We start from the raw sequence: 13,738 nt of genomic DNA on the forward strand, positions 1-13,738 counted from the left end.
ATTGGGGAAATTGCAACAGAAAAGGCAACTAAGTAAACATAATTTAATTCTGTCTCAAAATGCAGACAAATTAGTAGAAAATAGTAACTGTTTCCAAAAATAATACTGCAGTGACAAGTATTGTCCCCCTCCCTCCACACACACAGGGAATGATCTGAAGAATAGTAAATGTGAACATGCAAAGGTTTATAAGAATGTTGCTCCTGTCACGGAAGCACGGTAAAGAGATGAACATCAGTTATTGACTTTTTACAGTGACTTATTAAGCAGTGCATTAAGAAATGAAGCCTGGATTCATTCATTTCAGTACAAATTGAACAACTTTAATGGTGCATGATCTCCATTCTTACATTACAAAACAGAATATTTTCAAGCCCTGATGAACAGAAGGAGAGAGAAGTAGAAAAATTGACATTTTAAAGTGAAGTTATTTCAACCTCCATGAACTATGGACTTCTGGTATGCTATTGTGTTGGTGGCATAGGGTGTAAATTTCTTTTGTATGAAAATAGATATCAATTCTTAAATGTACGTAGATATTCTGACATTGAACATTAGATTTTTGAGGGTCTTTTAATTTTTGTTTTTTAGCTCTAACCGTTAAATACAACAGATATGTAAAAGTAAAAAGGAGTGAGGGGAAATAGAAGTCCACAGTCAATGTGTATGATTATGATAACTAATAATGTTTTATTAATAGCATGTTTTGCACGTGATATATTGATAAGACTACAGGGTAAAGCTACATTTAAAAAAAATTTGCATAGCCCTTAAAAATTTCACAACGTTGCCTTTGCAATTAGTTAACATTGCTGTAACATTTTAAAAAATGCAATCTATTAAATACAGAAAGTATCCAGGTAACTCTGCAGATATGGGTGCAAAAATGAGTTAATTCTCCCAAGCAACTGAAAGGTTTTTAAGAATGAGAACCGACATTAGGAATCCTGGGAACTTTACAAAAAACACATTGCCCAATGTAAATAGCCATTGTGTAGGGACGGGGCAGAAAAAGGGGCACATGGGGGGGAAAATAGTGACTGTCAAGGGCAGTGTTTCTCAGTCTATTTACCATTGTGGGCCACATCCAATACTACCTCTTTGGCCCTGAGGATGTAACATGGGCTATATCTCTGTGCTGATTGGGCTGCAAGCAGCCAATGGGCCACAGGTTGAGAACCACTGGTCAAGGAGATGGGAAATGGAGCCTCCTGGGATGAAAATTTGAGTGAGATGGAAGAAGCTGTGCAGGGATGTGTATGGTCTGTGGGATAGCAAGTCCATTCCTACTCAGCTAGCAGCCTCCATACAGACTCCTGTTTTGGAGGAATTTGTAATCATTTGAAAAGAGCTAAAGAAATTCTCAAAGCACTTTAAAATGGGGTTAAGATTGCGGATGTGCTTCACTAACTTAACAGAGGTAGGAAACTTTACAACAATACTGTAGATTTTAAAAAGTACTTTTTACAAAGTTAACAAATTAAAAACAAATAACAGCTGGGATATATAAAAGTGGACACTGAGAGGTCTTCAAATAGCCTTAATTCTGGCCCAGGTTACTACCCTGAAATCAGAAATCAACCTTATCCATAAACGTCATAATTCCTCAACACTACCAGTTCCAGTGTAACAGTATACACTCTCAGTGACATTATATAAGTTCCACAGTTTAGTTCTATGAGTTTTGTCTATCAGAATTTACCATCAGTGAAACCATTGAACTATATGATTATGTATGGTGGATGTCTGCAACTTAATACAAATAAGATAAACAAGATGGGACTTTTCAAAGTTAAATAACTTAATGGTTATTTAGCTGTTTTCCATGCATACTGCTTAATGTGTTTCTGACCCACATTTAGTCACAACAGATAGCCAATTATCTGAGAGAAACAGGAAACACTACTTTTTAGATACTTTTTTTTTAAATTAAGCATTATTTCTTGTGAAGAAAAATGTATTTCATCTGACTAGTTTCATGCCATGTTTCAGCCCCATGTAAACAAAAGCAGCTGTGTTGGAAACCCGGGGAAAAAAATGGTTTAGGTTGGAAATGGCAACTTGCCCTTAACAATAGCAGTGCTGTGAATGCGTCACTAAATGAAAAGGTCCAAAAGTTTTCAGGTGCACCTCAACTGCTGCCAGTTTAGGGGAGGCAATCTGCCTTTCAGTTTTTGTAGGACAAGATTTGCTCGAGTGCTTTCCATACTGCTAAAGCTTTCCCTTTGTGTATAATATGGATGATTTAGAAGAAGCTGTGTCAGCACTGATTTATACATTGACAGCTAAGGATAATAAGATATGGGCAAACATACAGCTCACCCTTTTACAGATTAACCTGCAGACTGCATTAGGCAAATTTGATGGCATTAAAAGAATTTGCCAATTTGTCTGGAAACAATTTCTCTTTTGTGTTGTGTCAAGGGTAACATTTCATGCCATTGTACTAATTTAAATGGCTTTGATAAATTGTTCCAGAGGTTAGACAATAGTACTGTAGATATATTTTGCCTCTTTCAAATAAAAAGGCTATTAACATAATTGTTAAATGAAATTAATTAGTTAAAATCAAAATAGTTCTTAGGAACATAGCTTTAAAGAAAAACACACTGCAGTACAAAAATTGTGCTAAAATGATTAAACAGCATGTTCAGGAAACTATATTTTGGTTTTAGTTTCTAGTAAACAGAAACACTATTCCAGTACAGCTACAATAGTATAGTGTTTTGTTTACTAGAAACTAAAACAAAAAATACATACAGAACTTCAGAGGCAATGTGAAAGTTGCTATATTACAATGAACAAAGATGTAATGATTTCTTGCCCAAGTAAAGGGTTATCATAGGTTCAGAAAAATCTCTGAAAGAAGCTTTAGTAAAAGCCTTATTAGTTCTGATAGGTAGTATGTAATGAGAAACACAGGGGACAAAGTTCGTTTGTATTATGCTCATATTCATAGTATTGTTCAGCTGTGTAGAAAGGTGTATTTTGTATCTGAGTGGTTGTTAATATCAGCAAAGTGTGTATCTTTCTTTTTTTAGAGGAGTCATGTAGTATGTACTGTATTAATGTTTTGAGTTGAAAAAAGTAAGAACATCCTTCAGAGAAATGATTGTAAATTTTTCATATCTTAATACTTAAAGATTAATAATGTATGGGATGGCATTGCTGAGTTTTATTTCCAGAATTCATGTGCTCCTTTATTACATCCTATATGCATGTAATTACAAAGAACACAAACTATGCAAAAATCATACACTAAAGGTTATTGCAGAACAAATGTTAGATATATTTGGAGCAGAATTAAACAGTGTAACTAAGCAAATGTGTATGCCTAGGACAATGTTGTTTCTTCATTTAGAACAATTCTAGAAGGAAACTCCCTTTAAAAAACCCTAAAAGTGGTCTCTTGCTCTTTCTTGCCAAGGATAGTGAAATTAACATGCAGCTGGTCTTCTCTGATAAATGGATTCTGTTAGGTCACTGAGGGGATGCATGTGACATTAAGTGATTTACAGTCCTTTACCTTAATGAAATTGTTTCAGTGAGATGACGCTGAGAGCTTTTAATGGATAGCTTTTCCTGATGTAATGAAATTGCATTCCTTTGGCATTTAATATAAGGTGCAGTTATTATTTACTGGAGCTTTCCCAGAGCTGCTGTTTTGCGCAGACAGTTCAGAACAAAAAGAGATTTCAGTGGCAGCATCAAGGCCAGAATGGCGTGTGACATTCTTAAGCAGATGAGTGTATTTGTGAGAGCGTTTCAGTTACTGTGGCCTAGCTACACAGACCCTTTAGGAGGCTTTCTTACACAGCGTTCATCTCTTTTACCTATACCCTCATAATCTGTTTAACAGGCAACTGGATTACAACCAGATCAGCTGTATTGAAGATGGGGCATTTAGGGCTCTACGCGACCTGGAAGTGCTGTAAGTACTGCTTGTATCTCTTACTTTTAACGGGAGCTCAGTATCTAGGGAGTACTAATGTAAAAGCTTATCTGCTAGCTGCAGCATGATGACAAAATGGTCTAGTGAAAAGATGTCTTAAAATAATCCACTGTGATGTGTTGTAAAATGGTAATTATATATATAAAGGCATATTATTTTGCTCATCCCGAAAAGCATTGCACAAAATAATCAGATGACATGTATTGTAAGAAAAAGACACTGCCTGAAAATAAAGTACTAATGCATACATTTATTTTTGTAAAATATTTTTCATTGCTGAAGTGCTACACACTTTAATATTGCTTTTGCTATGTAATCTGATGTAGATAACCTCTATCTATCTGCCTGTTTACCTATCTATATCAAAATGATAAATACCTTGAATACATTTGTGATGCTAACTGTTTTCATGAAGCTACTTTTTCAGTAAACAGAACTGTGATATCTGATATGTAGCCTGTCCATCCTTTATTAAATGCTTTACAACTGATTTTTTTTATACACAATGTACTTATGGCATTGATTGAAGGATTGGGTTGCACATTGCCTTGCTTACTTTTTTCTCATGTTGAAATTGCTGTCAAATCAGGATAAAGGTAACAAAATAATCTACAATGACCCTTGACCTGAAAATAGTAACTATGATGAGTAAAAAGTCTAATTCCCAACGAATTTCAGGCGCAGGGTACATTCTTTAAATATTTCTTCTGTCATTCAGAGTGTCACATTCCTTGGTTACTTTTATACATTTAAAGAAAGCAGGGGACTTTGTTCTCTATCAATAATAGTGCTTCTCTGGATGTCGTTTTAAATCACCCTTGCTTCAGAGACTTGGAAACCCAAAGCTAAATTAAATTGGTGGGAGGAGAGAGCTTCAAGTTTTAACTTAATTTTTGTTAGAAATTATGTTAACTCAAGAAGCTTTTCTGAGAAACACATTATCTTTTTATGACTAGAATCCAAAGGATAAAATGTGAGCAAATTAGGGAAAAGGTAGCAGTTATTCAGCAGCTATTGAGCTAATCTATGATTATTATGAATGGATAGCTGCAACTATTTGTTTTTAATTTTTAATATTTTAATCACATTTCTTGGTTTTACGTCATTAGAGTTGAGTAACCAGATAACCCAAATGTTGCTTTGCCTTTTTAAAAATGTATTAAAATACATTGCTTATTTGATATTAACATATGCGAATTGTAAAGTGTATAAATGGTTTGTCAGCAATACCTGATGTACTGTGTGATTTTTATCCTCACTTTCCAAGGAACTCACCTGTATCACAGGGTAATTTATATTTTCACAGTGCTGATTAGGGCGGTTATCATCTTACCTTACTTTAAATATATGGCGTCCTGTAACAGTGCATTTTATATATGTCCAAAAGAAATGAATTTTGAATGTGTATTTTAATTAAATCAAATATTATTTGTGCTGCTTTACTGCCATTATTTTTACTGATCAAATCTGGTAAAAATTCCCATAGACTTCATTGGGCACAGAATCAAAACCGTACAAATTAGTAGTATTGCACCACAAAGGCAAGTAATCTTGCAGTACTTTGTGCCTGAATATACATATGTTATTACCATTAGTTAAATATGTAAATAAATCAGACTTCTGAATTAAACCATTTGATTTGATAAACCATATTATAGAAGAACTTAAATTACAAACAAGGTTAAGACAAATATGTTGAATGGAACTGTAATTGCACCTTCACAGCAGGAATATTGTCTAATACATAAGTAAAAGGAAAAAAAATAAGATATCCAGGTCCGTCAATAGCCTAATGTACATTGAATAATTAGCAAAGCTAAATATATTGGTTTTGCATTTGACTGGATTTATTCTGTCTGTATGAATATTATGCATGGAATGCATATCTTCTATCAAAATACAAGTGTATAATAGAGCTTTTAATGTGTCCTGTTCCCTGGTTGAATCGTGTTTTAAAATTTTTGCTAAAGTGGCAGATCTTGTACAGTTCTGAACAAAAGAAACCAAACTTTCATCATTGAAATACTTTGGTAACAGTGCGGAGGTTCAGAGGTTATTATAATTAAAGGGATGCAGTCAACATGAAATCTAGACAATTCAAAAGAAGAGCTAAAAGTAGTTTCAGGTACTACTACTGGCAGTGAATCCTCAAGAAAATGTCTATGGCTTTCAGTCAAATTTCCTATTTTTTTAAAATGTTTTTCGCTCCACTGCAGCTGTGTGACTGAAGCAAATGTGGGAAACTGACTATGCAGGGGTGATCCTGGCAATTCACACAATGCTGTTAAGTTCAAAAAGTAAACAAACTGCAAAAATAGAAACATTATATTTTCTTTAATCTCTTTCTCAGCCATCAGAATTTTGGGGGTAATGTGTAACAGTAGGTGAAAATATTTCAGATAGAACTATGATTTTTTGTTTTAAATTGGAAGTGTTCCTTTAATGAAAGCCACAGATTTGGGTTATTAGATGGAATTGTTTATGGTTTAATCCATTAAGTTACTACTAGCTACTGTTTTGCTGTACTCCAGCAAATAAATCCATAGAATTAAATGGGTACAACATAAGGGGAATACAAGAACAGTCAAAGAAAGACAGAATGAGTTAAATAACCAAACACCAGAAATACGATATTGATCATTAAAAAATCTGTTCTATTTAAGTAGTATAAGAACTACATAAATGTTCACTGATTTGCATTTCCTTTTTTGAAAAGATGTACCTTTGAAGTCACCCATTAATAAGTCATGCAGAGAGAGTCATAGGAACTTTATTTTTTTCATTTGTACATTGTGACAGAGAGTCTCATAAACGCAATGATCATATCACCATTTTAGACCCTTTTCTGGCAGTGTCACCTATGCACTCGCCCTATGCAAAATGTCACTTTTTTCAAGTAAGGCACATGTCCTTGTCATCTTTTTTTCCTTTCTTCCTGATTCTACTCCTCTTTGGTTTCCGTACCCCTCAGGGCACACACAGGAGTTACCTTGTGTGGAGGTAAAGAGAACATTTAGGAACAGAAATCAGTAAGCACACAGAGATAAATTTGCAACACATTGCACCAGAAATTAACTCACATAGCTACCTTAAAGCTAATTGGAGGTGCTCAACCTGATTCCATTCATGGTGCTGGCAGTTTACCCTTGTATGTTTCAGAAGTACTTAGTACTTTCAACTAAAAAGGCTTGAGAAACCAGCACAAATTATACAAATTATGCTTCATGTTTTAAAAAAATACAACTGAAACACTTGCTTTTTCAAAAAGAAGCACAAAGATTTAGCCAACGGAATTCTCAGTTCTTTAGAGTTGATTAGCTAAAGCGCAAAATAACATTTTGAAAATGTATTCCATGCTGTTCAAATGAACAAGTTGTAAGACAAAAGTATGGGGGAATATTAACTCTTTAAATCATATTGCTCTCTTTCTTGTTCTGGAGTCAAGCTTGTCTTCTTTTTATATCAAACTAAAGATAATAGTTTAAATGCAAGATATTTCATAAAGTTTTCATACATTATTACTTGTTATCTTTGCAATTAATGTATGCTAAGACAACTCTTTTCTAACCAAGTATTTATTTACTTAGATTTATTCACTGTGCCTGTGCCAAGTTGTAAGCACATTGTGCAAGATATATAGAACTATTCTGGTAAAATATTAAGGCTCCCAAGAGGACCATACCTTATAGAGAACAAGTCACTTAAAATCATCACGCAACTCTCCATGGCAACTACCAGCCCCATCTCCCATATAGCATCAGTAAGCCTCTGTGTCATCCTTCCCAGGAAAACCTGGGCCAGGTGGATCTTGCAGCACATGTTCAAAGTGATCAAATCTGGGCCCTAAGGAACCAGAGAGTGAAGTGAATTCCAGAACCAGGGATCCCTCTCTGAGAATGTCCTGCCACCAGCTATCTCCTGCTTTATACTAGGATGGCATTCCCACCTTTAATTTGCAGTGACTGACAGGGAGACAGCCTTTTAGATAGCTGGGGTTTGAATCACTTGGGATATAAAGATCAAATGCCAACACTTCATCTGGAATCCATTGGCAGCCAACGCGGCTCACACAGCACAGGTGTAAACGATCTTTTTCTGAAATCTTGCTTTTAAAAAGCAGGCCCCTGCATTCTACACCAGCTGTATCTTCTGCAAAATCATAGCAAATTTGTGTCTCAAATAATGCCATCTGATTTTCTTAAGAAATTTTTGGACAATATCTGGAATCCTGATAACTTCAGCATGTTTAGTTGAATCTTTTTGTATTTTGCAGCACTCTCAACAATAACAACATCACTCGACTTTCAGTGGCAAGTTTCAACCACATGCCCAAACTCAGAACCTTGTAAGTAGTCCCGATGACAATAGCTGTCTGTTCTGTTAATCTAGTGTGTTTTAGTATGTTCACTACTTCACTATTTCTACACAAGTTTTGCTAGTAGTTCTGAAAAGGCATTTAGATGGATTTGGGAGCAAGAAAGGGAAAAAGTGCAACTCCAAGATCTCTAGGTTGAGATCCACTCCAGCAGCATAAGACTATGTGAGCTAATTGCAGAGAAATCTTTGAGGTGAAATTAACAAACCCCCCAACCCAAGTGAAGTAAGTGAGACCTATGAACTAGAGACCCTTGTGTCAGTTATGCAGGATGTTGGGCCACTGGATCCACAGAAATGCAGCTACCATGGCCATTTCTCTATCCTGCCACAAATTGCAGCAATGCCCTCCACACCATACATGAGTTTCACCATCTAGAGAAGAAGGGAGAGACTACTCTGCACATTATAATTTAGGGAGCCCAAACAGCAAATGTGAAAAATTGGGATGGAGTGGGGAGTAATAGGAGCCTATATAAGAAAAAGAAACAAAAATTGGGACTGTCTCTATAAAATCGGGACATCTCGTCACCCTATTGTAACTATATCTAAAAATAGGTGCTTTTGAAAGTGGGAAAAAATGTTTCACTTTGAGCTATTCAATAGGTCACATTTCATTTAAGAATACGGAAGAATCTTTGATTGGCTGTCAGATGTGATAAATGGGAAATCTTTATGCTTTTATGACTGCTCTGCTAGCAGACCTAATTAAACTAAACTGGCTCTCCAACATTCTTTATAACAAAAAATTATAGCATCAACTGGTAGTGCTGTTATAATTAAGGTTGTGTCAGCATTTACATTAAGGCCTCAATTTTTAGCAGTTATGACTGAAACATAAGCATATGCTTCAGGCTACTGAAGTGAAACAAAGAAACTATTCATTCAAGTTCTAGCCTTTTTTAAGTTTATGCAAAAAACTAAGGATGACTTTTTAAAAAACATGCAATTGTTTTAAAATAATAATAATTATTATTATAATGAATAATGCAATATTTTAGGGCCTAATCCTGAGCTCTCTCTCGAGGCAGAACTCCTACTGAAATGAAAAGTGGGTGAAATTGAAAGTAAATACGATGCTTGCTTGAAAACAAAAAAAGAGGTCAATACAGGCCCATGGATGGTACTTGTATAACCCAAAATGGCCTTGATTTCATTTATTTTATTTTTTTATATGGAAGCCATTTAGTATTGTGAAATCAGTGGGCATAGTCACCTTTGTAAAGTTACTCAAGAATTTTTTCAAGATCAGATCCTAGGTTCATCCAGTGGTTCTTAAACTGTGCAGTCTATGGACTGCCAGTGGTCCGTGTCGTATTTATAATGTATTCTGACTGTGCACCTAGGGTTGCCAGATATCCGGTTTTTGACCAGTTTCAGGGTGCAGGCTCTTACCTCAGGCGGCTCGCAGCAGGGCTAAGGCAGGCTCCCTGCCTGCTCTGGCTCCACGCAGTTCCTGGAAGCAGCCAGCATGTCCCTGCAGCCCCTAGGTGGAGGGCCAATCGGGGAAGCTCCATGTGCTGTCCCTGCCCCCCAGCACTGGCTCCGCAGCTTTTATTGGTCGGGAACCATAGCCAATGGGCGCTGTGGCGGCCCATCCATCTAGGAGGAGCAGGACATGCTGGCAGTTTCTGGGAGCCACGTGGAGCTAGGGCAGGCATGGAGCCTGCTTTATCCCCGCTGCACTGCTGACTGGGAGCCCCCTGAGGTAAGCACCTGAACTCCCTACCTCCCGCACCCCAACCCTCTGCCCCAGGCTGGAGCTCCCTCCCATACTCTAACTCCCTCCGAGTCTGCACCCCAACCCCCTGCCCCAGCCTTGATCCCCCTCCTTCACTCCAAACCCCTCATCCTTGGCCTCACCTCAGAACCCACACCTCCAGCTGGAGTCCCTTCCCACACCCCAACCTCCCGTCCCAGAACTGAGCTCCCTCCTGCACCCAAACTCCCTCCTGGAGCTCTCACTCTGCATACCCCCCTGCCCCAGCCTGCACTCTGCACCCTAACCCCCTGCCCAAGCCCTGAGTCCTCTCCTACACCCCAAACCACTCATCCCTGGTCGCTCCCTGGAGCCCATATCTCCTCCTGCAGTCCAACCCCCTGTCCCAGCCCTGAGCACCTTCCTTCACTCTGAACCCCTTGGCTCCAGTCTGGAGCCCCTTCCTGCACCCCTAATCCCCAGCCCCATCCTAAAGCCTGCATCCTCAGCCAGAGCCCTCCCCCCACACACCCCATCCCCTTACCCAGCCTATACTCCCAGCCAGAGCTCTCACACCCTCCCGCACTCCAAGCCCCTGCCAAACCCAGTAAAAGTGAATGAAGGTGGGGGAGAGCGAACGACAGAGGGAAAGGGGATGGAGTGAGTAGGGGCAGGACCTCAGAGAAGGGGCGGAATGTCAAGGAAGGGGCGAGGCAGGGTTGTTCGGTTTTGTGCAATTAGAAAGTTGGCAACCCTATGTGCACCTGAAGGCATAAGTGTCTAATGGTTTAATAAATACCTCACTATATATATTTATTTAAACTTTATTTCAACAGTACAAGTGGCATTTAGACAATAGACTATAAGAGTGATTTTAGTCTTTTGCAAACTTGCATAAAAATTTTTGTGGGATGGTTGTTCAGCGTAAAATTATTATATAAACAAAAGAAAGTCAACACAGAATGCCCTCCATCATAAGTGTGACATTTAGTTGTAACAATAGATAGTCAGATAACAATTCAAAAGAGAGATTTGTCACTCTAATCCCATTTACACTGATATTACACGTGTAACTGCATTGCCTTCAACAGAGTTACTGTTGGGTTTGCACTGATGTAAGCAAGTGCAGAATCAGACACTATGTCCTTACCAAGTGCTGGCTATGTATTGCATGCATCATATTGTACGCTATATCTCTCTGCTAGAATACTCACACATCATAAAAAATAGTTAAGGAAAAGACTTCAGTTTTAACTTGAATTTTTAATCCTCTGTGAATGGAAATAAGAATCAGTTAAATCATCTTGCTTTTGTTGGTTGTTTCCATAGCCTTGATGTTACTTAAATGGGTTTTTAGTGGGTTAATTAGCTTTGTCAGCTGCGTTCTATTTTTTTAATATCCATTACAATTATTTGCTTAGAATTCAGCACATTAGCTAAAAAGAACTAAAATGATATTACTCTGTTATGGATGATTCTGGGAGTAAGGTTTTGATTTATAGCTTTGAATGTCCTTTTCTTTAGTTTGAAAAAACATAAAACCCAGGCTGAAGTAATTTACCTAATTTAGTGGATACATTTGTCAGATATTTTATCAATGGCAAAGTGCTTTTTGGCACTTGGCAAGGAGCCATGATCTTGTGTAGGTCTCTGCCAACAGAGAGGCAATTTACTTAATTCCTTCACTCACTGCCATTTGGTCTTTTAATTTCGGGCATTGCTTTGAATATGGGTCCCTAGGAGCCAAAAGCAGCTAATCCCCTTTTCTGTGATTAAACAAAAGGAGAGAAAATCAGGAAGGGATGTGAAAGAAGGTGTTTTATATTGCATTATTATTCTGTCTTGTTCAGCAGCAAAATGAATATGACCTGCTAAAAGGATTTTGAAAGTAGTTTCTATAGAGACTAATAACAGCCAGACTTACTGATGTCTCTAATTGGAAGCCAAATTTTTTATTAGCTTTTTTTGTTGTTATCAGTATATTACTGTGATACACCAGTCTACTTTAGACTTTTTTGATTTATTGTCCTTTTGTACAGAGCTAAGCTAAAGAATTCAAGAGCTGTTTTCAAACTCTGGTGTATTTGCTTTTCTCTTTTAGGAGAGAGGGAAGAAACTGTAGATACTCAATTTTGTGATAGCAAACCTTGTTTCTTATTAAACTAATTAGACCAACCTAAAAAAGGCTTTTTGCTACTTAAATGTTAATAAATAAAGCTACATGACTCTCCAGCTTCAAATGAAAAATTTAAAAGATCGATTCCTCATTAAGGACTTCTTATTAGTAAATCTTCCAGATCTGTAAAACTCTGTCACTCAGGTTTTTTGCTAATTTACACATATTGACTTGTTTCCTCTCATTCAGTCGACTTCACTCGAATAATCTCTACTGTGATTGCCACCTGGCCTGGCTATCTGATTGGCTGCGGCAGCGACCCCGCGTTGGCCTGTACACACAGTGTATGGGCCCATCCCACCTGAGGGGGCACAATGTAGCAGAGGTTCAAAAACGAGAATTTGTCTGCAGTGGTAAGGGAAACAAATTCTGCAACCGAGCTCTGATTTAATGCATGTTTAACACCGGTTTAACAGAGATTGTAATGATATGCACTGTACGCTGTTTCTAGCTCTGCAGAGTCTAAAAATGTTGTTTGAAAACCTGGTCAGTTATTTTGGAGATATACTTGGCTCTAATGTGGGTAATTGTGTTCCTATGTACTTTATGTAAATGATTCATGTATATATACACACACACATAAAATACATAGCAACACTATATGCGTACCTTTCTAAAAACAAATATTTGGAGATGGGTGACTACGAAAATGAAATCTAAATGTTCATTTTGAAACAGTCAGGAAGCTTTTATATGGAATGACTGTTCTTTTTAATTTACAGACTCTTCGTTCCCTACTTCAGTATTTTCCACAGTTTTCATAAACACCCCACTCCCCAAAGAACCCCTTTTGGAATACCATTGTATGCTTTAGCAACTCTGTTTGTTTTCTGAAGTGAAATATTGAAATGACTAACAGTTCAGTACTAACCACTTTTTCTTTATTCATTTTTCTCCCTTTATTCATAGATGAGGAAGAAGGCAAGTTCGTGTTTCTTTTTTTAATAGTTTTAGACTTGGATTGAAAAATATCTGTAAACTTTGGTTAATTTTTCTGGTTCCCTAAATTCTTAAGAACAATAGCATATGTGCAACTGTATCTGCCGTATTTAAACCCTGATCTGCGAGTTTTACTGCGTAGGCAGACCTTTGTGGCCAGCAGAGCCCCACTGATGTTGATAGAGTACCACAGAAGCACCAGGATCTGTCTATATAAATCTTGTAGGACTAAGGCTTAATGAGTGCATTGCTAACTTGAGTATAATGCCTCCTTGCTCCACAAATTCTGCTTTTGGGTGCATGTGCAGGGATCTCAGTGAAACTCTGTTCGTACACCTGAGAATTTGTGTTTAAGTGATATCTCTGAACATTCCCATTATAAATCCCTATTTTGGGGGATTTATAACTTTTCACCTTGATATACATGTCTTAGCCCTGGATCAATTTATTTTTATTTAATAAAATCAATTTGAATATTTTTTTACATTAAGAATGTAACAACAGTAGCATAGGTATATTGGTTTTAGTTGCCTGTTTGCTTTCTTGTAACTCCAGAATTAATGCTGAAATTTAGATATTGTAAACTACTAGGTTTTTT

General features: G+C 37.2%; 1 protein-coding gene across 11 annotated transcripts in view; it reads left to right on the forward strand.

The window, feature by feature from the left end:
- SLIT2 (slit guidance ligand 2) overlaps positions 1-13,738 on the forward strand; it is a 427,330-nt gene that overhangs the window by 272,271 nt on the left and 141,321 nt on the right. For 8 of the 11 annotated variants that reach the window (XM_030564146.1, XM_030564137.1, XM_030564144.1 and 5 more), the window contains exons 6-9: positions 3,860-3,931; positions 8,226-8,297; positions 12,391-12,554; positions 13,111-13,122. In XM_030564146.1, the coding sequence (XP_030420006.1) occupies positions 3,860-3,931; positions 8,226-8,297; positions 12,391-12,554; positions 13,111-13,122 (320 nt within the window). The remainder of the gene's footprint in view (positions 1-3,859; positions 3,932-8,225; positions 8,298-12,390; positions 12,555-13,110; positions 13,123-13,738) is intronic. The other 3 variants (XM_030564138.1, XM_030564142.1, XM_030564145.1) reach the window with 1 other exon arrangement.

Source organism: Gopherus evgoodei, chromosome 5 (assembly GCF_007399415.2).
Source record: "Gopherus evgoodei ecotype Sinaloan lineage chromosome 5, rGopEvg1_v1.p, whole genome shotgun sequence".
In the NCBI taxonomy this organism is placed as follows: Eukaryota; Metazoa; Chordata; order Testudines; family Testudinidae; genus Gopherus; species Gopherus evgoodei.